The 26,412-nt window shown below is 46.2% G+C and overlaps 3 protein-coding genes and 1 long non-coding RNA gene across 6 annotated transcripts in view; 2 read left to right on the forward strand and 2 right to left on the reverse strand.

The window, feature by feature from the left end:
• BRCA2 (BRCA2 DNA repair associated) overlaps positions 1–4,857 on the forward strand; it is a 34,516-nt gene extending 29,659 nt beyond the window's left edge. The window contains 7 exon segments of the mRNA XM_010198382.2: positions 74–275; positions 510–676; positions 772–907; positions 1,906–2,162; positions 2,683–2,835; positions 4,218–4,742; positions 4,744–4,857. Coding sequence (XP_010196684.2) covers positions 74–275; positions 510–676; positions 772–907; positions 1,906–2,162; positions 2,683–2,835; positions 4,218–4,742; positions 4,744–4,857 — 1,554 coding nt within the window.
• Positions 1–21,289, reverse strand: N4BP2L1 (NEDD4 binding protein 2 like 1). 3 transcript variants are annotated; one of them, XM_061993568.1, is made up of 6 exons: positions 19,683–20,061; positions 10,049–10,173; positions 9,103–9,191; positions 7,792–7,868; positions 4,387–6,397; positions 1–3,841 (listed from the first exon to the last, which is right to left on the reverse strand). In XM_061993568.1, the coding sequence occupies exons 1-5, from the start codon at positions 19,802–19,804 to the stop codon at positions 6,169–6,171; spliced, it is 642 nt and encodes a 213-aa protein (XP_061849552.1). In that variant the 5' UTR covers positions 19,805–20,061; the 3' UTR covers positions 1–3,841; positions 4,387–6,168. The 3 variants fall into 3 exon arrangements, with proteins under 3 accessions (XP_061849552.1, XP_061849561.1, XP_061849570.1); XM_061993577.1 differs by lacking the exons at positions 1–3,841; positions 19,683–20,061 and adding exons at positions 17,024–17,112; positions 19,481–19,676 and having other exon boundaries at positions 4,910–6,397; XM_061993586.1 differs by lacking the exons at positions 1–3,841; positions 19,683–20,061 and adding an exon at positions 21,008–21,289 and having other exon boundaries at positions 4,910–6,397.
• Positions 20,851–25,824, forward strand: LOC133625188 (uncharacterized). Its single transcript, XR_009818493.1, has 3 exons — positions 20,851–21,685; positions 23,650–23,741; positions 24,555–25,824. It is a non-coding gene; the product is annotated as an uncharacterized LOC133625188 (long non-coding RNA).
• Positions 22,330–26,412, reverse strand: part of LOC133625184 (uncharacterized) — a 25,499-nt gene continuing 21,416 nt past the window's right edge. Inside the window, exon 6 of the mRNA XM_061993539.1 lies at positions 22,330–24,627. The gene's annotated coding sequence lies outside the window, so the exon portion shown is untranslated. The remainder of the gene's footprint in view (positions 24,628–26,412) is intronic.

Here is a 26,412-nt window from a genome sequence, read left to right on the forward strand (position 1 = left end):
TGTCTAAAAATCTTGACAGGATTGTTTTAATTCATTAAAAAAAGATACTGAAAACATTTTCTCTTGCTTACAGGGATATCTCAGTGAAGACCAGCTAAAAGCTTTGAATGCTCACAGGCAGTTGCTGAACGATAAAAAGCAAACTCAGATTCAGGAAGAATTCAAGAAGGCTGTAGAGTCCTCAGAACAGGAAGGAAATGGTTTTTCCAAAAGGGATGTGTCTACTGTATGGAAATTACGTGTGGTAGACTACAGAAAGCAAGAAAAACCTAAAGGCTAGTATTTAGAAAGTTATAAATAACTTTTATCTGAACATGGTAGCTGGCCAGCATGGCAAGTAGATATGAAGAGTTTCCTGAGAGTGTTCCAGCTTGCATGTTCATATTTGCAGTTCTGTTTGTTTTTTAGTTCAGGGCTTCTGGATGGGAGAGAGTGTTGTGGATTTGTTTTGTTTAAAAGCATTCAAATTAGTATTGCACAGCTAATGTAACTTCATCTGATATTGCTAGGAGTGATCTTAAGTATCTGGCGTCCTCTGCTAGAGGTTTGTTCGTTGCTAAGGGAAGGTGGTCGGTACAGAATCTACCAGCTGTCAACATCACAGTCCAAAGGAAGATCAGACTCGGCTAACATACAGTTAACAGCAACAAAGAAAACTCGCTATCTACAACTACCAGTAAGTGCTTTAAGTGCAGAAAGATGAATTATGGAGATGTATCACAGTCCATCCAAGTGTGTTGTAAATACTGAAAAAACATTGTGTTCCTTCAGGTATCACAGGAGAGGCTGGCACAGATTTTCTTTCCAAGAAAGGTTCTAAAATTCACCAGTTTGTCGGATCCATCTTTTCAGCCACCATGTGCTGAAGTTGATTTAGTCGGAGTTGTAGTTTCTGTTAGCAGAACAGGTATGTTGTGGACCACATTCATGTCCTCCCACTGAATAAGCACTACATTTTTTATTTCACAATTCAAAAATGATCTTGGTTTTGTACCTGTGTCTCAAGCCTCTGAAACCCTGCAAACATAACTGAGGGGGGATATTGTTAATATCACAAATATCTAAATTATTGATGTCAGGAGGTTGGGACATCTCTTTTTTCTATAGTAGCCAGCAACAGGACAAGGGGTAATGGGATGAAGCTGGAACACAAAAAGTTCCACCTAAATATAGGAAAAAACTATTTCACTGTGAGGGTGAGGGAGCCCTGGCACAGGCTGCCCAGGGAGGGTGTGGAGTCTCCTTCCTTGGAGGTCTCCAAGACTTGCCTGGATATGTTCCTATGCGACCTGATATAGGTTGACCTGCTTCTGCAGGGGAGTTGGACTAGATGATCTCTAAAGGTCCCTTCCAACCCCTACCATTCTATGATTCTGTGATCACCCATCACTGTGACGTGCTGGCAGAGAATTCTGGTTTCCTGAAGAAAAACTATCATCGCTTATTAGCTTAGGAAGAATTTAGTAAGGGCCAATCTAAGCTCAAGGAGAGCTTTTTTTTTGTTTCCCAGAATGGTGAATGTAAGTTCTCACATCTGTTTCAGCACCTGCAGAAGCACCACTTTGCATGTACATGAGCTCCCTCTCTCGTGTACAGCATCCTGGAATGCCTGCAGCACAGGCACTGGAGCTCATGGGCAAGGACGGGGAGATAATATTCTGAATAAAAAGGAAAACTACCATAGGAGTATTTCTTTTTTTTAAGCACAGAAACACAGACTTTGAGTTGTTCTCTGTGATCAGTAGCAAAACAGCAGAGAATCTGAATGAAGCCTGACACATGCAGATAGGCTGCCGCGTTACAGTTAGTTCTGTTTCCAGATGTGTGACTTGTTGCAGAAATCAACTTGTATCTATATTTACTTAAAGATTTAAGGTTTAATTCAGACTCTTTTCTTGCTTTTAGGTTTTGTTACTATGGCATACTTATCTGATGAGAGCCATAATTTAGTGGCTGTAAAGATCTGGACAGATCTCAGACACCTGGCTATCGAGGACATAGTTGTCCGCTCTTCATTCATTGCTGCAAGCAACCTTCAGTGGCAGTCTGAATTCAGATCAGGCATTCCTGTGCTGTTGGCTGGAGATCTTTCTGTATTCTCAGCCAGCCCCAAGGAAAGCTGTCTTCAAGAGAAGGTTAATGAGCTGAGAAGTACGATAGAGGTAAATCTGTAGATTCTTAGTTCAACAATTAATTTTAGTTAGTGCTGTTACATTCTTCACCAAAAAGCCCGTTAGTGTTAATAAATCTTTCAAGCACAAATGCACATAATGTTGAATTTGAGGGGATTTTCTGAGAGATGGAGTAAGATGTTAATGCACTTTTCCTGGAGGGCTGTACATATTGCCTATTGAATGCCTTTTGATTTATCTCTAATTCAGCTCGAGCAACTTTAGGATGTGCCACAGTCTTCTCTGGCCAGCAAAAAATATGATGTCTGTCAGTAGGGAATCTGTCATGGACCATTTGGCTCTAGCTTTCTAAAAGTTGAAATCTACTGTCTTGAATATATTAAGTAGTGGATTGTTGATTTATTATTTAAATTTTATTCCCATGCTAAGTATCAACATGCTTTTCTTGGTGAGGATGTAGTACTTAGCAATTTGCTACTGCACACTGTTACTCTGCATTTACACACTTATTACACAGCTATTCTGCATTGTAAACTGTTCTCCTTTATAGAACGTGGCCTCCTTTTGCTCCAGTGCAGAAAGTAAATTGATGAGTTTGCTACGAAGAAATCTCTCGCTTACGCCCACTTTAACTCAAAGACGTGGTCTGGAAAGCCCCTCTCCCTCCTGCAGCTCAGGCCTTTATGCAGAGGATAAAAGTTTGGTAAGCTGATGGTAATCAATAGTGGGTTTGTACTGATTGTGCAGTAAGAAGATAAGCAGGTTTTACACTGATATCTGTGGTGAACAGTCTCACTTCTCAGTCCACTCCATACATTCTCTTCAGAGCAACACAAGCTGATGAGAAGCTTTCTCTGCGTGTGGGTTCAGGGTTACTCCCCAGGAGGAACTGTGGGCTGGTTCTTCCTCCAAGCAGTATATGAAAACCTCCCCTTTTGGCCTGTGTTTTCACAGCATACTTTAAATATTCTGAGTTTCACGGGAGTAAAACGAATCACCGTTTCCCTACTGCTGCCTCGCTCCCACTGAAGATCATCTGACATGGGTATCACTGGAAAGAAAAATCTTGATCTGTTAATTTTTCATTCGCAGCATTCTGCAGTTCTACCTTTGTTTAGAGAATTTACCTCTTGGTCTTCTTTTCCTAAATGTTGCTCACTACTTACAGGATTTAAAAGGGAAGAGGTATCACCAAGTAAATGTTTGCATTTTATAGAGGTTTTGACAAAAATTGAGTTCGATCGTACTCGGGTTTCCCATGAAGGCTGCTGGTGGCAAGTTGTTCCTGACGTGGAATGCTGAGTGCAGGCACAACATTTTTCCTGCTGCTAGTTGTGGGGGAGGTAGAAACACCCTGATGTGATATCAGTTCCCAGGGACTAAATTTAAGCTTATAAGGCAGCCTTTTCCATTTCAGAGAGAGTGCTGATATGTAGTTCTGAAGGTTCAGTTTATTAAATGCATTAACCAAGTTAAATGAGACATTGATGGTATTCTCAAGTTTAAGCATGTGTTTGAATTATTTGCCCTGCAGCATCTATCTTTTGTGTACAGTCATCTTCAAGCTTTTTGGTCTGTATTCCATCCCTTTTTTCTTCCATTTTTTCCCCTTGTTTTTCCCTCTTTAACAACCTGTCAAGGATATATCCAATGCAGTAGAAGGCTTCACTCCTTTTCATGAGTCACTCCTTCTCATGATCTCTTACCATCTGTCACAGAAAAATTCCCATACATTCCATTTTCATCTCAGAAACAGAATGTAAATGTGCTGTCTTCATGTACACGTAGACAATGAGTTATCAAGCATCAGGACTTGAAAGAATAGCATTAGTCATCATCAGAAGGTAGCAAACTAAAGTGAAGTTGAGCATCTAGGTGAACCTGCTTCTGCAGGGGAGTTGGACTAGATGATCTCTAAAGGTCCCTTCCAACCCTACCATTCTATGATTCTACGAATGATGACATAGCATCAGTCAGGTTTCCCCCCCCCCCCCCCCCCCCATTTTGTGGAAGTAATTGAGGAAGCAAATGAAATGGGACATTAAGAGATTGTATTCAATGTAAAACTTATCTCTTTTTAACTAGATCTCTTCTAAAATGGAAATAAAACACCCAAGCCCTTTGTCAGCTAGCACACCTAATACAAAATTTGTCACACCTGGGGCAGCAAAAACACCTTCATCTGCTACAGTGAGTGAAGATCATCCCAGAAACAGCAAAAAGAGAAAAGCTATGGATTTCCTCAGTTGCATACCTGCCCCTCCACCACTCACACCAATGTGTTCAATCATTTCTCCATCTTTAAAGAAAGCATTTCAGCCTCCACGAATTTTGGGTTTGCAGCGCAGCAAGTCAGCCAAGGAAACAAATCAGGATGGTGGTCGTGTCACCCCCTGCAGAAACCTGAGAGAAACTGTCCATCTCCCTGAGAACGACCTGGTTGCTGATGAAGAACTTGCAATGATTAATACACAGGCACTCGTGAATAATTTACCAGAAGAAAAGAAGATAGAGTATGTAAATGAAAACAGCAGTACAATAGATACTAATTTATCTGACAATCTTTCACCCAAAAATAGTTCCAGGGCTACGGGAGAAGCAAAGAAGTCATCAAAAAAGCACTTCTGAAGTAGCTGAGGCCCTTGGAAAGAACACAAAGGAAGTGGAGAACTCGTTACCAGCCCACAGGACACGTGGAAGACAAAACCCTCCTGACTGCTACTGACTGCACATGTACATTATTGTGTATATATTTCAAATTGAAATTATTTTTACACTTTGTACATTAAATCCTGATTGTATTTAATAAAAGCTGTATTACAAAAACTCAAGACTCGAGCAACGACACTTCATCTGCAAAACAATTGTCAGTAATTATACATTTCTCACACAAACATGGATTGTACAATAGCGTCAGCACGGGGCCAGGGCCTGATGCCACTTTAAAAGCTGCTACTTTGATCCTGGTGTCTTTCTAAATTACAACAGGATCCTTGCTTCAGTCTCAAGCAATCACTTTTGTTACCCTCTGCAGTATTGGAACAGTTGTTTGGCTGTCAGAGGTGGCACAGGGCACCAATAAATGAATCTGTACATTTGTTGTTACCAAACAGCTGATCTTATCACTCATCCATCCATCAGTGGCTTCTCAGCACTTAGTGGGGGAAGGAGATGATTCCTATTACAACAGCATTTTTCTTCTGTAAGTCGTTATTTTGTACTTCTGCCTTTTAGGTATATTTGGTGGCCTTGTGCTTAATTCAGGGCTGTTCCTGTGGCCCTGTTCCTACTTTAACAAGCACTGGCCTAACATGCATGTTTCCTTGTAGGAGCCTCCACCCCTGGACTCATCTCAGGCTCAGTTGAACTCCTATGTCTTGGCAGGATAAAGGGCTCAATTTGGTCAGTGAAAGTGTTTTGCCTACAGGCTGCAGAAGCTGTTTGTGATAGGGCTGAGGTGCATGAATGCAGAGAGCAGAGATGTAGACAGGGAACAGCATCCAGTCTTGCTACACTCTTTCAGAGCTGCCTCCTCTGCCATTCCCTGCCCCTTTCAAAGGGAGCAGCCGTGCTCTAGGCAAAGTGGAGTGGGAAGATCCAAAAGGTTATACAGCCAGATAGAAAGTATTAAAATGACAAGGAATGACAACTGCATGGAGAAGGAATTTGCCACAAATCCTTTAGGAAAGAAGTTAGCAAATACTTATTGCTATCTTAGTGACAGAGTGTGATGCAGAAAAAAACCCCACAAACAAAAAGCATGTGGCACAGGCACTAAACTTCCCCATAATCACAGCCTGAAGGAACTTCTGTGGAGGAAGACAGATGAGTGCAGTTTGTACTGCGGATAGTGCTCCCAAGAGTGCTCATGGAGAGCTGCGAGATCGGAATCCAGCGACACTCAAGAGATTTGTAACAAGTACAAGGAGTTTTAAAATGTAGTAGAAAAATATAAGAATAAAAAAGTTTAGAAAAACATGTAAAACTAGAGACTTTTGTACCCTGATAATTAAAACACAGCGAGGAATGCACCTCTTCAATGGAATGGCCTGGTGCTTGTACGTGCCACGTGAGGTCTTCTGTTTGAGAAGGCTGGAGGGAGGCTGGAACAGGCACCCATGCCACAAGCTGCATTTGGGCCCCTGGAGCTTCTCTCATCCCTGCTTGGTTTCTGAGACTGAAGAACACTGTGGAAGGTGACGTTGTGCTCGTATTGTTCTTTCATCTGTCGTATCTTTTGTTGAGGGACGTGATGAGTATTTCTTCTGTAGAGTCAACATTAAGAGAGAATACAAGTGTTTAGCTACCCATAAGTCAGAGGTTACCTTAAGCTTGCAAACGTTTCTGGTATGTCTAGGGTAAGGGTTCATGTCCCTATTGATCTAATTCTAGCCCTTTTTTGCCAAATTGTCATTCACTTACATCTTCTTCTTAAAAAAGTATTATTAGGACTGCTGAAAAATGTAATGCAGGTATTTTTGTGGGCATAAGAAGTTCGACAGGTACTTTGCAATGTGGGCCAGCTGAGAAAAAGCTGTGTCAAAGACCAGTGTATTATTCGCTATGGGTTTTAGTGCTAAGGGCTTGTCAGCAGACAAGCCCTGGGAGACACTGACTCCTAGTCAACAAGTACAGAGGTCAAAAACCTGTTTGGCCCAGTGCAACTGGGAGGAAAGATCATACCTGGTGTGGCTCAGGCCCCAGGGCAGATTTGTAAATGCCACGTTTGAGAGGGAGTGGAACAGGATGCTCCAGCACACCCGGCTCTCTGGATCCACCAGAAACTGCCACAGCCTCTTGGCATGTGAGTGGGAATTGGTTTAACCAAAGATGCTTCTGCCATTTGTCTCCATCAGGCACAAGAAGCAGCACTGCTGATTCCTGACTACAGTTCTGGGCTGGTCCAAAATAAACAGAATGAAGCACCCATGCCCTGTTTTCCTTTGATGGTAAGCTGGCACTGGTTGGCTTCTGGATCTAGTAGGTGGGAGTGCACTCGCCACTATAACATAGTTGACAGAGGGTTGGTTGAAGGCTAGAAAGTTAGCCTGCAGGGAGCTGTTTGTGATGTAACCATTAACCCAGCAGCCACCTGCCAAACTAACAGAGCCACACTGGGGTGACTCCGTATCCTACAACATTATGCAGAGTTGATACATTCATTGTACCCCTTTCGTGTGGGTGTGTCTTAAGATCTTTAGAAAGATCCTCTAGAAGGCTGGTTCCTGGCCACATGTCATGCAGTAACCCACCCTGCTACAGCGAGACAATCTTTGTTGTGAGCAGATCTTTTTAGGAACCAAAGTCTGAATATTGCCTGTAGTGCTTAGACGTGGTTTTGTGGCCAAACACCGAGAGTGTTGCTCAAAGTACAGAGTGAAAATCGGGGTTCTTGCCCCCAGAAGCTTCCAGTATAAACACAGGTTTCAGGAGGTTGCTTCTTCTGCTGCCTGGCTCACTTTGCCACTGTCAGGCTCTTCCAGGGTTGAAATCACTGCAGACCAGGTACTGAGTAATGGAATTTTTCCACGACAATCCTTTTGTTGCCATTTACTAGGTTACTTTTTAGGGTGCACACAGAGGAAGAGGGCTGACCTTCCTCAGAGCACATCAATCAAATGAGAAGCTGTCTGCTGGTTTAAAAGAGTAAAAGACGTACCTTGTCAGTTCCCGAACGTTGAACTTCCAGGGTGTATCTGGCTCTCGGAATACAACTTCATATCTATTTTCACGTGCCTGAAGAAGGACATAGAAGTTTTAGACGTATGGCTGCTGAGCTCAGGATCAGACAATCTGCCAGGTGGCCTGAGATTTTATCTGGCTAACAAATGTATCACATGTACCAGGAGCCAGAAAGAAGAAGGTAACCGTGACTCCCATTAAGGTGCTGTTCCCAGCCAGCTCATTTCTTTCTACCTCCAAGGATCTGGGTCTCCCAGCAGAGCTTGCCTCAGCATTGCCCCCCATCCCCTTCCCCAGTGGCAGTGGCATCCTGGCACTTGAACTCGCTGGAAGCCACAGACGGTTCAAGAGCCACAGGTTGGCTGTGCCAGCCTGGAGCTTCTGGGAGCGTGAGGTCAGCGTCTGGCAGCCAGGCTATTTACAGCCACTCAGCCTGCAGGCCTCACAGCTTTTTAAGGTAAAGCAGTATATCTGTGTATACCACATACATATACACACATGTGTGTGTGCACGTATATATATATATTTAATACAATTACTGTTTTGGGGGGTTTGATTTGGGGGAAAGGAGGAAGGGAAATCTGTTGACCTTTTTCCATCATGTCCACCTCTGGCTGCACTCTCACTTGCCTCCCAGTCACCCACAAACATTCCCAGCTGCTCCTGGGGGGCCATGTCCAGGCTTGCCAGCACCACCATTGATTCTTATCTCTTTTGTGCTACCCTACAAGCAGTACTTAGACCCAAATTTCTTAACTGACAAGACAGTGACCCAAGAACAGAAGTGTGAATAAAATGTCAGCAGACAGGCCACATTATGAAACTGTTCTAAAGATGGTGCCATCTCTGAGCATTCCTGACAAGAGATTGTCATGCTACCATGGGACAACATCAGTGCATCTTCAAAGGCTCTTTATGGTCTATGTTTCAGAAGTCGTAAACTAAAATGATACATCATATTTTGACGTATTTATCAACAAATAGTTTGGGAACTGTTCAATTCATGTCACTGTTGGGAAGGGGATGACATTCTGATTTACAAGAAGTAACAAGGCATGTTCAAAGACTGTTAAATGTTTTTTGCCTTCACTGAGTTACACAACTGATTAAATAAAACAGCTACAGTGAGTGGCACTGCTTCCCCTACTTAGCTACAGTATCAATCCATAACTGTAATTCACAAACTAAAGGCAAGTGGAGGTAGGTATTTTTAGCCACATTTCAGTCAGATCACCTTGTAAATGCCACAGCTGAGCACACAAAAGCAATAAATCAGAGCCTTCCCTACCATCATCACGTAGGGCTTCATTTCCCAGGCGTGGATGTTGGTGTTATCAATAATAACTGGGCTTTTCCCACTCCTCATTGCTCTGCATGCTGCAATGAAACACATCAAGTAAAGCTAAAACATTTAAAGTAACACACCGAGCCAGGTCTTAGTAGTCCCAAAGTGTCCTCTCTTTGCCCACTGCTAGCACACATGGCTGCCCACCAGACTTGGGTTAGTTGTAGCCGCCACTCAAAGGCAAGCCGAGGGGAATGCCCAGCGGGTGCCCTCCTGGAGAGGTCTGTGTGAGAGGTCTGTGTTCAGCACTAAGATCTGAAGCTCTCATAGAGCACACTTAGTGGGGTCACAGCACCGGGTATTTACAGCAGCTAAAAATGACCATTATATGCAAAAAAATCCCTGTTGTGTGATCTCAACACGCTTCTCATTGCTAGAAATGTGTTCAGAACACAGATGGAAAAGCACGCTGCATTTTTCTCTCTGAAGTAGAGACCTGAGTTGTTTCATTCTCAAACTTAAATGATGATGTTTGCAAGTTTTCCTCCTGGCTGTCACTAATTCCCAGCTGTAACGCCCCTTTCCAAGTCAGGACAGACACCCCAGCAGTGGCAGCCTGAAGGACACAGTGCAGGATGCGGTGCCCACAGCTGTAGTAAGCAGCTGCTGGGCTGGGATTTGCACACCACCTGCTCTCACACAGCTTCAGCACTGCTACCTGACAGGCACCAGTTTACTTCCTAACATAACATCTATCAATCACCAACATCTTTTCATTTATAAATTTCCCTCTTGCAAGTCAAAAGAAATAAACCCAGAAGTGGTAAATGTACCCCAGGAACTGCAGTGCATGACAGCAGTTTGAGACCTTTTATTTTAGGGAGCTGAGTTTAAAGACAGACTGAAAAGCAAAACTATTCTGCAAAACCCCTGGTTCAAGTTCAGCCACCTCTCTTTTGGTTCCATTTGTGGGCATCCTCCAGGAGGTCAGGCTCAAACACGTATACGCCGTCTTCAACGAAGAAGTCATCAGTGCTAAGAACTACAGCACTGGGGTAGTCACGCTTCAGCTGCCTGAAAAACAAAAACAAAATGATGAAAGAAGGGTTAGTGCATGCTAACACATGTCTTTGTAGAGACATGTAAAGACATCAATCAGGAGCCACAGGGATGCTTTGCAAACACGCACAGGACTTCTATCAAAAAACCCCAGTTTAAAGGATGGGAAAGTAATGTGAGGAGGAGATAGATGGACACATGGGGGAAAAGAATGGCCTTGATTTCTTTAATCAGCAGAGAAATCTACACTGGGCTGCCAACATACGAGTCTGTAATCACATCAATATATTCCATTTTCCTTCTGATTTATCTGAGAAGGTAGGATCATAAATAAAACAACAAAAAAACCCAACCCCAAACCCACTGATCCCAGAGGAGCTGCTCTCCAAAGACCATCTGACCACAGGAGTTTTGCCAAGGAGAAATCCTTGTAGCAGGAGGAACAATTTGTCATTTAGTAGGGATGGCCTATCTTACCATCAGTTTGTGCTGTTGGGGTTTTTTTGCTACAAAACATATAGCACTTTTAAAAGAACTTACAAACAAGTATTTGAGTGATTATTATTTCTTGCAACTGTATGGTTCTTTCTGCTTTTCATTGTCCCTGTTTTACTTAATCCTCCTCTTGTAGAGATGAGTCGTTTTTATTTATTTTCAGCCTTTTAACATGTTTTAGAAACAAATCCGAGTTGCCTACACTGGCAGCCCCAAATGCACCAGATCCATAAAACCCGGCCCCTGTGGCCAGTGGCACAGCACAGTTCCCCTTTCTTTTCCCCCTGATGTGTGACCTGCAATGCCCACGGAGGCTGGAGGGTGTCCTGCTGTCAGCTGACACTGACTGGCTCTAGGAGGAGAAAGTGCTGGCTTATGGGGTGGTTTAAATATGAAGCATTCCTCAGCCAGCCCTCACAGCACACACACAACACAAAATTATTCTCAATGCAAAATTATGCTCAGTCCAGATTTATTTGTGTCCATAGACAACCAAGGGAGTGTTGGGGGATGGAGGGAGTCCTTTCAAGAAGTCTGGGAGAGCCCATGGCACCACCTCACTACTCTGTCTCCCTAATGCTCAAAATGTCTCTGGAAAAGAAAGTAAAGCCAACTGAGAAACCTTTGTGGCTCTCAGACACGAAAGCTGCTGCCCTGCTATCTCACACACACCTGGTCTCCAGTCCCTGGGACTCATTTCAGCTTCCCTGATAAAACGTTTCTCTTCCATCCCCATAAGCTGCAAAACAACTATTGCTCAATGTCTTATCTAATTGAGCAACAGCAAGGGAAAAGGTGCCTCTAGGTCATCGGCAAAAAAAACCCAGACACACAGACAGAAAAGGCTTAATATTGCCACCCCTGGCCCTGCCCTAACCACCAACTTGCCGACCTTATCCTAATCTGCCTGCTAGCAGCGATTCTGCACCAGGATTGCCCATTCATTGGGCTCCATCACCATCAGCCTCTGACTTTGTTCCACCTCCACTGTTACTTCTATCATCTGCTGACTAATTATCATCATTTTGTGGTAGCAACCACCCCAGAGGGCAGAGGCTGGCTGCTGATGCCACTGTTAGGTATCATTTAGCATCTACATGTTGTTATCTTGTAGCTCCAAACAGGTGTTTTAGTCACATAATTACTGCTGGGGAAACATCTAGCAGAAATCATGTTCCAAACAGTGACTTTTTTTTTTGCTTTAATTTTGATATCAGTGTGGTGGTTTAGGCCCATGGGGAGGAGCCTGCCTGCCCTGAGCAGAGACTAACAGGAGCCATGGAGAATAGACTGACTGAAACCCTCACTCCCTGCCCTCCTGGGCCGTTCAGGGCGGGAGGTGATAAAGACACCAGGAGCAGGGCTCTGAGCCCGGGAACAGGGGAGGGGTAGGGAGAAGGTATTCTTAAAGGGCTGGTTGTACTCTTCATCATTGTGTTGTTTTGTGTTGGTTACATTTTGAGGGTTTATGGTTATGTTTTAGTTGGTGGTGGATTACATTATTTTCTGTTTTCTTCCCCAAGCCGAGTAGCCTGGTCTGTTTTGTCCTGGACCTTAAACGGCAACTAAGCCCTCCCTGCCCTTTGGCAATTCTGAAGTCATGGTACTTAAGTCTAATCGTCGTCTTTTGTCCCTTGATGGGCCTAAACAGTCGGGCAAAGAATTCCTACCATGGGAGGACCTAATGTTTCTCTGGTTACTCTTGTGCTGATAAACAGATCTATTCACTGCCTCACCCTTCCCACAGCTTCACCCTTCTGCATCACAATCTCTTCTCTAGAAAAGTGACCGTGCCAAAGTAAGTGTTGTCTCTCTGTCTCTCTTAGCAGGCATATAAAATTGTACCACATTAACAAAAGGTCTCAAGATTTGGTTTTCTTGCTCAGTGTTTCTTTTAAGGTTCTCAGCCAGTGTGAATTTCAATTCTTTTTTAGCACATCCCTTACTAAATATTTAACACAGACCTGCACCCTCGCACCACAGCTTTGACATTAACCCCTAAACAATCTAAACGGTGTGATTATCTACAAACTCAGTCTACTATCCTCATATCACTGTCAATTAGATAAAACTTGTGCTTCAAAGGAGGAAAAATATGGCACAAAATGCGTACAGAACTACGAATTACCCTCGCATTTGCGATATCCATACCGAACAAACTCCCACCAAGAGCAACATGTGAAAACTAAGTGGGAAAAAGATGTTTTACTTTCTGCTTCTTTTGCTTTTAGCTTTCTTGAACAACCAAACCAGCACTGAAATTTATGACCATTTTCTGTGATCCCCTGCTGCCCATGAAGCAGGCAAAAAAACCTGTATCTTCTGTCCCTTATAATTTTAAAGGGTATGAAAACCTCTTTAAGTATGTTCCTTGAGAAACAAGCCTTCTGTGATCCACACAAGACCACATGGTTTATGGGGAAAGAAAGGTTTTACATAATCACAGAATGCAATAAAAATGCCCATATTTTGCCAAAATATACACCAGCTATGCAAAATGGGAAGATCTGTGACCCGTGTCATCAATTAACTAATTTTGAGCAGCATCATAGAAAGAAAATTACCCTTTGCCATTAGATCAGGGAATATAAAGCATCCCAGAGAGAGAAAGAAAAACAAAATCTCTTTGCAAGACCAAAGGGTACATATGGGCCCTGTCTGCAATTTTTAAAACTGCCACTGAACTTGAAGCCCTGGATTGTGAGGAGCAGTATCTGTCAAGGGTTTAGTATTTACCTGCCTGCATGGGACACTTCAATGCACAGTGTTGTAGCTCTGTCTTGCAGCAGATACTAAATACAGTATGCTCTGGATCTTAATAAAGAAAAGTTTGCTGCTGTTTCAGAAAATACAAGGGATAGAAAATAAGAAGAGAAAGAAGGATGTTTCACAGAATCATAGAATGGTAGGGGTTGGAAGGCACCTTTAGAGATCATCTAGTCCAACCGCCCTGCAGAAGCAGGTTCACCTAGATCAGGTCATTCAGGAATGTGTCCAGGCAGCTTTGAAAACCTCCAGAGAAGGAGCCTCCACACCCTCCTGGGCAGCCTCACAGTGAAACAGTTTTTCCTTATGTTTAGATAGAACTTTTTGTGTTCCAGCTTTTGTCTGTTACCCCTTGTCCTGTCACGTGGATAAAACAGCAAAAAGAGATGCCCCAACCTCCTGACATCCACCATTTAGATATTTGTAAATATTAATAAGATCCCCTCTTAGTCTCCTCTTCTCCAGACTAAACAGCCCCAGTTCCTGCAGCCTTTCTTCCTAAGAAAGATGCTCCAGTCCCCTGATCATCTTGGTGACCCTGTGCTGGACTCTCTCCACAAGTTCTCCGTCCCTCTTGAGCTGAGGAGCCCAGAACTGGACACAGTACTCCAGATGAGGCCTCACCAGGGCAGAGTAGAGGGGGAGAAGAACCTCCCTTGACCTGCTGCCCACACTCTTCTTGATGCATCCCAGGATGCCATTGGCCTTCTTGGCCACGAGGGCACATTGCTGGCTCATGGTTAGCTTATTGTCAACCAGGACTCCTAGGTCTCTCTCTGCAGAGCTGCTCTTCAGCAGGTCAACCCCTAGCCTGGTTGCTTGCAATAAATCTCCCCAAACCCTTTTCCCCCATTCTGCAAGGCAAGGTAGATTTCCACGTTAGGTACTGAATCTCATTAGATTGGCTGATACAGTTGAGAAAACTCCCAAGCTTTCAGATGCTTTCAGCTCTGACGCAGCAGCAGCAAACTTCATGTCTGTACCAGCAGGGCCCAGGGACTGACAAAGCCCCTGGAAACATGATGCTGTGCAAAGGCACAGGCCTCATTGTCTGCCTGTGCCAAGCCCACCAGCAGAGCAAAGATGCTCCTGAACAATGTGGCGACTTGGCTTGTCTTGGTGTACACTGATTTGCTGTCTCACCCTGGTCAGATTTACAATAGCTGCTGTGACTGAAAAAGGAGAACCTTGCTGTTGAAAATACAACTGTATTTCAATTTGTCCACAGCAGCACTGTAACTGCCTCGGTGAGCAGACGTGACTCCTGTGCTATCCATCTGAAGATCTGTTCCCATGACTTATAACATCTTTTATGTCCCCTTTTTTTCCTAAAGACTGCTTTCAAATAATCATTTCAGATTTTAACTGTATGTATACACAACAAACTAATTATTGAGGGTGTCAGCTAGCTGGATGCATTAGTATACTCAGGAGAAGTCTCCACAATCACTCGTAATACCTCCTTGGAGATAAAAGAAATCCAGACCTGTGTTCCATAGGCTGTCATGTCTTTCCTTTAGCAAATTTGAAAATAAATTGATTTCTGATCTGAGCCTGGTAAGCAAACTGGAAGGAACATCTTCTGTGCTCAGAAGGCAACAGAATGGTATAGCAGGCAGATCTGAGAAGCAGTGAACTCCCAAGCTACTTCCCAAGGTAATGGAGATCAAGACCAGGTATGTACTGACATCACATACAGACACTCACTCCAGTCACTCTCCCTAACACAAAGCACTCCTGTGGTACTTAAAAACCTCGAGTTTCAGCAGAAAGATCAGAACTGCAAGATGGGGAGCAGGTGCCCAGCAATATCAGCTGCCTGCTGTGTTTTAAGCACTCCTGGTGCCCTGAGCACTTTGCCCTAGCGCTGGATGCGCTGATGGCAGAGCACGTTTGTGCCCTTGTGTCTCACCTACGGGGCTGGGGCATTTTGTAAAGCCTGTGTGCCATGTTTGACAAACACGTGCAGGAGAAACACCTGAAGTACTCATATACACAGGTGAATGTTTACAGGAAGCAGGGGCTGCAGAGCTGAAGCACGTAAACCCTGTGAGAGCTGCCATTCCCCAGCAGGGTCAAGGTCCAGGGCTGGCTGAGGGCTGGAGGTGCCAGGATAAACTGGGCAAAAGCAGTAGAGAGAACTGGAGCAGACGTGGATTATGCCAAGCAGTGATGTTTCAGTGCCAAGGCATTTTTTTCCCTTCTGTTCTGGAAGATTGTTTCCTCTGTGCTCCATAGGGAGCACAAGAACAACCTCATTTTGAGGTTGTTAAATAAATCAACAGCAGTGGCTTAAAAACTGCATGTTTGACCATCCCCAGCCTAGTGCTTGAACAAAACTACTAGAGAGGGAGGTTATGTGTTACTTGAGCTGTGCATCACAGCAATATAGTGTAGAAGAGCTGGAAATACAGCTACTGTGCACTAGCCTTGTTAGTAAAGCAGCTATTAGTTTGTATGTGGCTAACGTGATTTTCTGGAGTAATTTTTTGAACCTATACCTGCTACTGCACCTCAGATAACACTGATCACAAAATCTGCACTGTGAAGTTGTGGGGAATGCTTTCAGGAGGAGGCAGTGACACGTGCCTGAGGGAGGCTGCTGGAGACACGCCTCACAGCTGCCTCTCTTCTCCTGCACACTTCTGCTGTGGTAACATGCAGAGAATGGCTACGGGGAGATGGTTAGGGACACCTAAAATTATGTGGTTCAGGGAAGAATATTCTCAACAGTGAAGGAATTGGAAAAGTTTGCGGCCCAGCGGTGAGCAGACCAACCCCTTCTGCCTTGACTCTTCAATATATCACAGGTGGGTCCTTTGCTGTCTTTACCAAAAGAAACCAAAAACCAGACCTAAACTGTTCCATACCAGTTTTGCACTGCTCTGAGCTGGGGAAGCAATCGGGATGGGGAAATCAATTAAACAAAAATGCCATAACTACATCTTACAAAGGTGGTCCAAACTATTCTGGATGGCACTGAAAGGTCAAGAGTCATAGATCCAAGGTTGTTCCTAGGATTGTGTCACGAAGTCAAAAGTGGCCTGTGGCTGGAGTTATCACTGGGTTGTGATATCAGCAGTGATAATATTCATGGTTTGTGACACTTGTGAGCACTGTAGAGATGTACAAGTTGTAGCACAAATACTGGCTGGTACAATGGATGAATGAATGGAGATGTGTGTGAAAGCATCAAAAGAAACAACAGAGCAAAGGCTATAACAATTGCACATGCTGACAAGCAAGAGCATTGTTAACAGCAGTAAAACTGGGGAAGGTGCTGTCTGCAACGCCCCTCCGAAGGCCATCACACAGCCAAGGCCCAGCATGGATGACTTGCTGCTAGAAGACCTGTGCTCTGAGAGCAAGAGCGTGGCCAGTGGGTCCCACCAGCCCACACACAGCTTCCTCCTTCCCCTCCTTCCAACAGGGGAAAGTGAGGCTGCAGCTGAAAAGACATATAAAACGGGAAAAAGGAAATAATGGGCAAAACCCTCTGCCTAAGATTCATGGAGCACCAAATGAGCAAAATTCAGAGGCAAAAAGACAGGAGCACAGAAACAGCTGGCTGAGAGACGGCATAGCAGACCTAGCCAAAACCCACCCTGTTACCACCAACCAGGGGAACCCTGAAGAGAAAGTGAGACTGGGGCAGCCTGTGACCCCTGTCCTCTCTGATTCTGGGCAGACCACCTGCAAGCACACATACAAACATCATTTTGCTCAGCACAGTGCATTTACCAACACCAAAAGGCACACAGTGTGGGAACAGCAAGCTTCAGAACCTTCTTGGTATAATCCTTGTCATATCTGGACAGAACTAATGGTGAGGTACTAACCACCACTTTTACAGCTGCCCTTTGATCTGTGCACTGCTGAATAGCTAAATGCAACAGTACAATTAACAGGGGCTGGAAACAGAGTAAGTTTCTCAAAGGTTCACCCCACTGGAAACTGAAACAATCCTTACACTGGTTTTCTAAATCTGTCATTAATAATTAATCTGGTGCCTGGACTTAAAAAACACCAGGTGAGTCAGTTACTTGCATTACCTGAGAATGTGGGCCCAGATCATAGAATCACAGGATCTTAAGGGCTGGAAGAGACCTCGAAAGATCACCTAGTCCAACTCCCCTGCAAGAGCAGGGCCACCTACAGTAGGTCACACAGGAACTTGTCCAGGTGGATTTGGAATGTCCCCAGAGAAGGAGACTCCACAACCCATCTGGGCAGCCTGTTCCAGTGCTCCCTCACCCTCACACTGAAGAAATTCTTCCTTGTATTTCTTTGGAACCTCTTGTGTTTCAGCTTGTACTCACTGCCCCTTGTCCTATCATTGGCCATCACTGAGAACAGTCTGGCTCCATCCTCCTGGCACCTGCCCTTTACATATTTGTAACCATGAATGAGGTCACCCCTCAGTCTCCTCCAAGCTGAAGAGCCCCAGCTTCCTCAGCCTTTCATTGTAAGGGAGATGCTCCACTCCCCTAATTGTCTTTGTGGCCCTGCGCTGAACTCTCTCCAGCAGCTCCCTGTCCTTCTTGAACTGAGAGGTCCAGAACTGGACACAATGTTCCAGATATGGTCTCACAAGGGCAGAGTAGAGGGGGAGGAGAACGTCTCTCAACCTACTGCCCACAGCCCTTCTAACACACCTCAGGATGCCATTGGCCTTCTTGGCCAGGAGGGCACATTCCTAGCTCATACTCATTCTGCTGTCCTAGGTCCCTCAGGTCAAGACCACACATCCCTTTCCCCTACACTACTCTCTAACAGTTCATTCCTCAACCTGTACTGGTACATGGGGTGAGTCTTTCCCAGACGCAAGACCCTACATCAGTCCTTATTGAATTTCATTAGATTTCTCCCCTTCCAAACCTCCAGCCTGTCCAGGTCTCGTTGAATGGCACCACAGCCTTCTGGTGTGTCAGCCACTCCCCCCAGTTTAGTATCATCACCAAACTTGCTGACAGTGCCCTCTGTTCCCTCATCAAGGTCATTAATGAATATATTGAACAGTACTGGTCCCAGCTCCGACCCCTGAGGGACTCCACTAGATACAGACCCTGCCCCACTGATCACCACTCTCTGCCTTCTTCCCTTCAACCAGTTCACAATCCACCTCACTACCTGATCATCCAGCCCACACTGTCTCAGTTTTGCTGTGAGGATGCTGTGGAAGACAGTGCCAAATGCTTTACTGAAATCCAGATAAACCACCTTCACTGCACTACCACCTGGTTACACCTTCATAAAAGGCTATCAGGTTGGCCAAACATGACTTCCCCCTGGTAAAGCCATGTTGACTGCTCCAAATGACCTTCTTGTCCTTTAAATGCCTGGACACTGCACCCAGGAGATCATGATGTTCTTACTGTACTATGAGACAACTCAAATCCCTCTGAAGGAGAAGGGGCTGCACTTACAAGACCTCTCTAAGGAGAGACACGTAGTTGCGGAGTCGCTAAAAAATACAGTGTCTGTTCATTAAACAACTTGGTCTTGCAGCAGAGCAGCCCTGTGAGGCAGAAGGCAGCATGTGACAGGATGGAGCATAACAAAACAAGTAAATTGTAGGTGAACCCAGTGTATGTCAGGGCTTCATGCTGCCACCCTTCACAGCAGAGCCCTTCCCGTGGCAGCCGGTGACCTCAGCACCGGCTCCAGCACAGGAACTCAACTGAGAAAGCAGCAGATGTTCCTTTTTTGATGGGGAGTGGGTGGCACTGGGAGCTGTGAGGTACCAGACTGTTTGATTTTCTAATACCCGATCAAGGCTACACTGCATCACGCCAAAAGCAGCGTCATCTCCCAGCACTCCCCTCTGGGCTTTTCCACCTATTTTTCAACAGTCTTGGAGCTGTCAGGGGGGACCAGTTCCCCCTGCTTGTTTTGTACACCTCTATAGCTCTGACCACCAAGAAAACAGAGTTGGTGTCAGTCTTCAGACTGAAAGAGGAAGTGCTTTACCGTGTTCGTCATCAGCCACAAAACCCCCACCAGCCTGGCACTTTGCAGAGAAGAAACAACTACCTCGGCTTGGGTGACCAGTCCGTCTTACCAGATGCATCCCTTTTGGTGCTGCTCACTGAGAACAACATGAGGCAGAGGAGGCTTCCAAACGGCTGTGCTTATTGAAGCGAGGCTCCCGCCTCCCGCCCGAGCTGGGAAAGCAGCTCTGACCCGGTGCCTCCGCCTTTGCGCGGGTGCCGCTCCCCGTTCTCCGCTCCGGACGGCGCCGGGCTACGGAGCCGTCGCCTTACCTGGCCAGGGTGCTCTTCCCGGAGCCCGGCAGACCCCGCAGCAGCACTAGCCTCCGCCCGGAGCGGCCCCGCGGCGGCTGCAGGCTCAACGCCCCCAGCGCCAGCAGCAGCTGCTCCTCCATCCCCCCACCGCTGTGCCCGGCCAGGATGGGGGCGAGGAAGGGGAAGGGGACGGGGACGAGGACAGGGGCGGGGGCGGGGTCAGGGGCGGCCGCGGGGCGGGGGACGCCCGGCACGGCCCGGCCCGGCCGGCAGCGGCAAGGGGGAAGCCGCGGGCCTGGGGCGGAGCGAGGGGGCGGGCCGGGAGGAGGGAGCTCGGGCAGGGAGGAGGGAGCTCGGGCAGGGAGGAGGGGGCGCGGGCAGGGAGGAGGGAGCTCGGGCAGGGAGGAGGGGGCGCGGGCAGGGAGGAGGGGGCGCGGGCAGGGAGGAGGGAGCGCGGGCAGGGAGGAGGGGGCGCGGGCAGGGAGGAGGGGGCGCGGGCAGGGAGGAGGGGGCGCGGGCAGGGAGGAGGGGGCTCGGGCAGGGAGGAGGGGGCTCGGGCAGGGAGGAGGGAGCGCGGGCAGGGAGGAGGGGGCTCGGGCAGGGAGGAGGGGGCGCGGGCAGGGAGGAGGGGGCGCGGGCAGGGAGGAGGGGGCTCGGGCAGGGAGGAGGGAGCGCGGGCAGGGAGGAGGGGGCTCGGGCAGGGAGGAGGGGGCGCGGGCAGGGAGGAGGGGGCGCGGGCAGGGAGGAGGGAGCTCGGGCAGGGAGGAGGGGGCGCGGGCAGGGAGGAGGGGGCGCGGGCAGGGAGGAGGGAGCGCGGGCAGGGAGGAGGGGGCTCGGGCAGGGAGGAGGGGGCGCGGGCAGGGAGGAGGGGGCTCGGGCAGGGAGGAGGGGGCGCGGGCAGGGAGGAGGGGGCTCGGGCAGGGAGGAGGGGGCGCGGGCAGGGAGGAGGGGGCGCGGGCAGGGAGGAGGGAGCGCGGGCAGGGAGGAGGGGGCTCGGGCAGGGAGGAGGGGGCGCGGGCAGGGAGGAGGGAGCGCGGGCAGGGAGGAGGGGGCGCGGGCAGGGAGGAGGGGGCTCGGGCAGGGAGGAGGGGGCGCGGGCAGGGAGGAGGGGGCTCGGGCAGGGAGGAGGGGGCGCGGGCAGGGAGGAGGGGGCTCGGGCAGGGAGGAGGGGGCGCGGGCAGGGAGGAGGGAGCGCGGGCAGGGAGGAGGGGGCTCGGGCAGGGAGGAGGGGGCGCGGGCAGGGAGGAGGGAGCTCCGGCGGCCCGGCCGCAGCCTGCCGTGCACAGGGGTGGGCAGGCTGGAGAGGGTCCCACGTTTCCCCCTGACAATGAAAGCTGACTTACGGAGAATAGACACGGAAGGTCGGCCAGTTGCGGCTCATGCAGCCAAAGCGCTCCGTTAGGGCAGGAGCTTTCTACCCGCGACATTAGCCCGAAGTATCATCGGTAGTTTTGTTAACAAAGCTCTCTCAGTTCCACAAGCTCTGAGAACAGACGGCAGCGCTGAAGACGTGCAGCCACCTGTGCTGCCCGTACGTACTGTGAGCTACAGGGTACCCAAGAAAGGGAGTCACCGCAGCACTTCAGAGGAGTGGAGCTATCTGCAGGGCCCACACACGGACGCAGCCATGTTTTCTTTTTTGACAACAGTGGAGCAATTTGAATCCCTCCTATCACCCCGCTCCCCCCCCCCCCCCAAAAAAAAGGGAAAAAAAGAAAAAGAAAAGTGGGAGGGAAAGGGGAAAAAGAGAAGGCGGCAGGCAAGGCTTCGAAGCAGCTGTAGCTAAATAACCGCCTTGCCTGCCTTTTTTCTCTCTTTCAATTTTTTCAAACATATCACATGAGAAACTATAGGAAGTGTAACAAGATTTCTTTCCTCTGTAGAAAAGCTGAGCTACTTTGAGCTGATCACCCCATGAGCCAAAGAAAGGAGGGATGGGTTCCTATTAAACCAAACATAGCTAGTGTGGTACCACCGTCTCCCTCTCCAAAGCATACACAGGATCAGCCCTGGTATCTCAGGTATGCCACAGGGACACACTGCCACTGAAACAAATACAACACTGAAGCTTTAGGTACAAAGAGAGAGACCTTTTGTAACACCCATCCATTTCCTAAACGGACCTACAAGAAAGGCAGAGAGGGACTTTTTACAAGGGCATGTAGGACAACAATTAATGGCTTTAAACTGAAAGAGAGGAGATTTAGAGTACATGTAAGGAAGAAGTTCTTCACTGTGAGGGTGGTGAGGCACTGGCACAGGTTGCCCAGAGAGGCTGTGAGTGCCCCATCCCTGGAAGTGTTCAAGGCCAGGCTGGATGGGGCTTTGAGCAATTTGGTCTAGTGGAAGGTGTCTATGCCCATGGCAGGGGGCATTGGAAACAGATGATCTTTAAGGTCCCTTCCAACCCAAACCACTGCACAATTCTAAGTGTTAAAGTAGTTTAAGAGAGTACCAGGAGAAATATCAGCTCCCTGGGATGTGGCACACTAGCACTAGCTAAAGCAAGTGGGGAAAAAAGTGTCATGGAATACGATTGAAATTCAAAGATACTAGGCTTTTTTTTAAAGAAAACAAACTGGCAACACCCTACTAAAAGATGAAACACCTTTTGTCCATACAAGAATACTGTGAGATTTTGAAAACTGTTTTTATTTTAAGCATTATGGAAGGTCGGACTTCAGTAACAGAAAAAAGATGGACATTCAGATTTCTCTCAATAAATAAAGGCAGAAAGCAAACAGTAATGACCGAGTAGCATTTTCGTGAAATCAAACTAACTTTTCTTTTGTCACTGGTACCTCAGGTAAGTTGCAAAGGTTTGGTTTTGGCCAGCACTAATTACCTTCCTCCTCCCCAGTACATTTTGCATAACATTCTGCTGGCTGAGGAGCAGCACACTTCCAAACAAAGAAAGGAAAAATAATCAAACACGTACATCAGAAATACACGGAAAGGTGCAGCCAGGAAATCTTGCCCTTGGCACAACATTAATTTGGGAATACATACATCTTTAACTGCTTACACATATACACAGTGCTTATTTAAGTGAAAAGTGGAGGCACATTGGCAATTTAGACCACAGTGGAGCAGAGTGTGACTGCAGTCAGGTACTGGCACTTCGGCTGATGCCCAATGAAGAGGGTGCAGGGAAAGATGAGGAAGAGATGAATGAATAAATAGATAAATATTGTGGATCTGGAAAGTGTGGAAGTGGAAAACACTATTTTCTGACAAGTCCACATAACCTAAGCTTCCTTGCTTCGCCTTACTGACCTTTTGTCACCCTTTTAACCATAAATTTCCAGCCTTACGTATGTCTCTTAATTGGCAAAGTTGCTCTTCCTGATTAATTTTCTGATGATTAAGGTCTCACTTAATTTGTCCTTTTACCTCCCTCCATTCTCTGTTGCCTGTCTCACTTTTATTATTTGCTACCTGTCTCTGTGATTTTTCTCATAAATAGCTATCTTTCATGATCCTCCCCTGCCCTGATAAGTCCCTTCTCTTTCTGGTCCACCTCACCCCACCTCTTGGCTTTCTGCTTTCCTCCTCTTGTTTGTGGTTACACTCATGTCCTTCCTCAGGTGCAAGTGCCAGCCACTTTGGCATCATCAGCTGACTGTACTCTTAGCACTCCATTCCCAGGCATCACAAGCACCACTTGAAAGATAGATGCACAGAGTGTGTTGCAACATTTTATGGGCCACAGCAATACATCAGAGCAAATTTGTGCTTCTCCACAAAAGCAACAAAGAACTGCTGTGCCCTGTTTACAGCTTCCAAAGGAAAGAGAACATAAACTAATCCAATTGCACCTTGAAAACAAACTCCCAAACCATGAAACTGTGTTTTAAAAATACGGGATGAAATTCATCACCTGTGTAATTTATCTCACTGTAGAGTGATATAAATATTTCTCACTTTGTTGATGCTCATGCAGGCTTTACATAGACACTTATATGAGAATTTTTTTACTGTTAAGGTTTTATTAATTTCTGATGCTCGTCTTCACTGAGAAATCAACACTCCACCTGTGCTGCTGGGATCACTTCCTCACTAACAGAAGTGTTACTGGTAAGGTTACTGTTTGAGTTGAGGGAAAAATGTCACTCTTAATTCTGAAGGAAACCCTCAATATTCAAAGATTTTAAAAAAGGAAACAACAACTTGTAGGTTAAATTTCTCCTCACATCATAAGATTTTAAGTAAAAGTTGGCAAAAGGAATACCACTAACAGAAACATCAAATCACTTGTTAGCCATGCTAGTTATAGGCCTTAGCAGTCTGCCACAAGCCATATCCATCCTTCCTCCAGTGTGTTCTAACTCTATCTGTAGAGAAATTTTCTCCTTATTTCTGTAGTTTCAAATGAGTCGAGTGGAATGGGAGCATTAAGCCTGGGTTCAGCAAAAGAAAGGGTAAGTTGTGGACGACAGAACAGGAGTGACTGATAATTTATTTCACCAGAGGTCATAAAGAGTCTGGGACTGAGAGGATGAAAGGCACAAGTAGGGTAAGACACTGCAGTCACCTTTCCCTGCAGGAAGGCATCACTACCAGTTCATGTACTGGTTCATGTGACAGCATCTCAGACCCTGATACAAATGACTTAAATACCAGAGCCTGAAGCTTATAACTTATGTGACAGACACCTCCTTTCTGCTTACTGGTCTCTGCTCTCAATGTCTTTGTGCCACCATCAATGTACTGAGAAGGTCTAAATCACAAATAGCTTGAAAAACCAACCTTTTGCCACACGCAACAAAGTTACCTTAGTTTTGATTTTTATTACTTGGATGGAGAGATTGATATTGGGGGACTGTGGGGGGCAGGGGAAAGGTGGACAGAGATTCACACCAAAAATCTACAGTGGTTACTTTCTTCCAGGTTATTCCTCAACATTTGATATCCTTGGTGGCCAACTGAAGTCCTTCCATGGTGGAATCAACATGAAAAGTTTCTGAAATAAAAAACAAGAAGAAATTCTGCTGAAATAGAGCCACAGCACAGACCATGGAAAGACTTTAAAATTCAACCCTCAGACTGAGAAGAGTGCACCTGGTCTGACATTTTTAAACATCTCTTTTTCATACTCAACTGTCACTTATGGAGAACCAGCAGATGATGGAAGACAAAGTAAAAATAAATGCAAGGAGGATGGAAAAGGAAGAGGAGAAAACTTGGATGTCAAAACTAGAGACAGTAAGGACCTAACAATCTCAAGGCTGAAAAATAATAAGAAGGGTAACACAGTGGGAATTTTTTTCTCCACATATCACAAACACAATATAGCAAGCAGCCATTCAGCCAATACTACCATAGTACAGCTACATCTCACAACTCTTATAGTACATTGCAACATTTTCCCATGACATTTACTCAGGAGCTGACAGGCCTCCAAGTTCTGGAACTCATGTCAAGCACCAGCACAACCTGACAGTTACTTTTTTCCTGAGAGCTCCAGAAACACTGTTGTGGGTAGCTCTTATTCTCCCTGGCAATCATACTCTCTGCTTACTTAAATTTTGGGCCAGTTTTTCTGGGTAAGCACTGTAAAAAGGCAGGTGAAGTTTCCTGGTCCTAATTCCAACATTTCTTGTTTAAAATGTGTTGTTAAATGTCAAAGGATAGAGAATTTTTTAGAATTATTATAATTATCAAAGTAGGAACTGGAAGAGGTTTGGCCATAGGATGGTATTTTGTGTGGCAATACTGGAAGCCTGCTTTAGTCTGCTTTGTGTCTTTTAGGTTACTTTTTTCATGTCAGCCTAAAGAGTCCTGCTTGTCCCAGCTGTCTGTTCCTGCTCCTTTGCCCGTATCTTGCTGGTAGTGTCGTTTTAGGACATTTGTTTCAGCTCAGTGGTCCAGATTGAAAACTCTTTGGATGTTTCCATGCATTGCATGATAGAGCTGAACTGCCTCACTCTGGCTGCAGAAGCACTGTGTCCAGCAGAGGGAAGTGATGGGAATAGCATGGCCAGGGAAAGGACGGGCAATAACACACACCATCAAGAGATTTGTCTCATTAAAACCACAGACCCTACCAGGCTGTCATGGAGGAAGCCTTCCTGCAGGGAGTTTCTGACTGCCACGCTTCCAAAAGAAACATGCCAGCTTTTATGTCGCAGTAGTCCCACAGATAAATGCTTAAACTGATGTTGGGCTTGTCTTGTTGTACATTTGTTTAGCATCTGCTGCTTTTGAGTTCTGGTCTAAGGAGAACTTCGAGGCACCAAAGGAATGCTGTTTTCACTGACCTCAGCACTTCTTTAAACTGGGATCTCTTGCTTAATCAACAGAACAAATACTGATGTACTGCCAATGCCACAATAAGGAGCTCTCACAAGGCCTTGAGATTAACCCTGTGTTCTCACACCACTGTTCCAATGGGAGAGTTCCCATTGGAATAAAAGCAACCTTACACAACATGAATAGAGAAGCCTGATCATCTGGCTGACAGATTACATTGCACTTGGCCAGTAATGCTTCATTTACTTTCCAATCTAAAGGGACTGAAATTATCGTATTAGCTCTCTATTTATTTTCTATGATTTCAAAAGCTTTCAGTAGGAATGCCTCAGTTTTCTTACTTTTTTCCCCCTGACATTTGATGAAATCAAATCCGTTTCAGTATTTACAGTTGTTCATTTGAGCATTTTTACAGCCACTCTGGGGCGTAATCCTTGGCAAGTCTGTTTTAATCAGCAACTAGAAGAGAATGATCTGGTGGTAAGACAACTTTAAC

Source organism: Colius striatus, chromosome 1 (assembly GCF_028858725.1).
Source record: "Colius striatus isolate bColStr4 chromosome 1, bColStr4.1.hap1, whole genome shotgun sequence".
Classification (NCBI taxonomy): Eukaryota; Metazoa; Chordata; class Aves; order Coliiformes; family Coliidae; genus Colius; species Colius striatus.

Coding starts and splice junctions, on each gene's coding strand:
- N4BP2L1 (XM_061993568.1), bottom strand. CDS start 19,804: ATGGAGGAGCAGCTGCTGCTGGCGCTGGGGGCGTTGAGCCTGCAGCCG. Junction 10,174..19,682: donor GGGAAGAGCACCCTGGCCAG/GTAAGGCGACGG, acceptor TTTGTTTTTCAG/GCAGCTGAAGCGTGACTACC. Junction 9,192..10,048: donor CAAATGGAACCAAAAGAGAG/GTGGCTGAACTT, acceptor GTTTCATTGCAG/CATGCAGAGCAATGAGGAGT.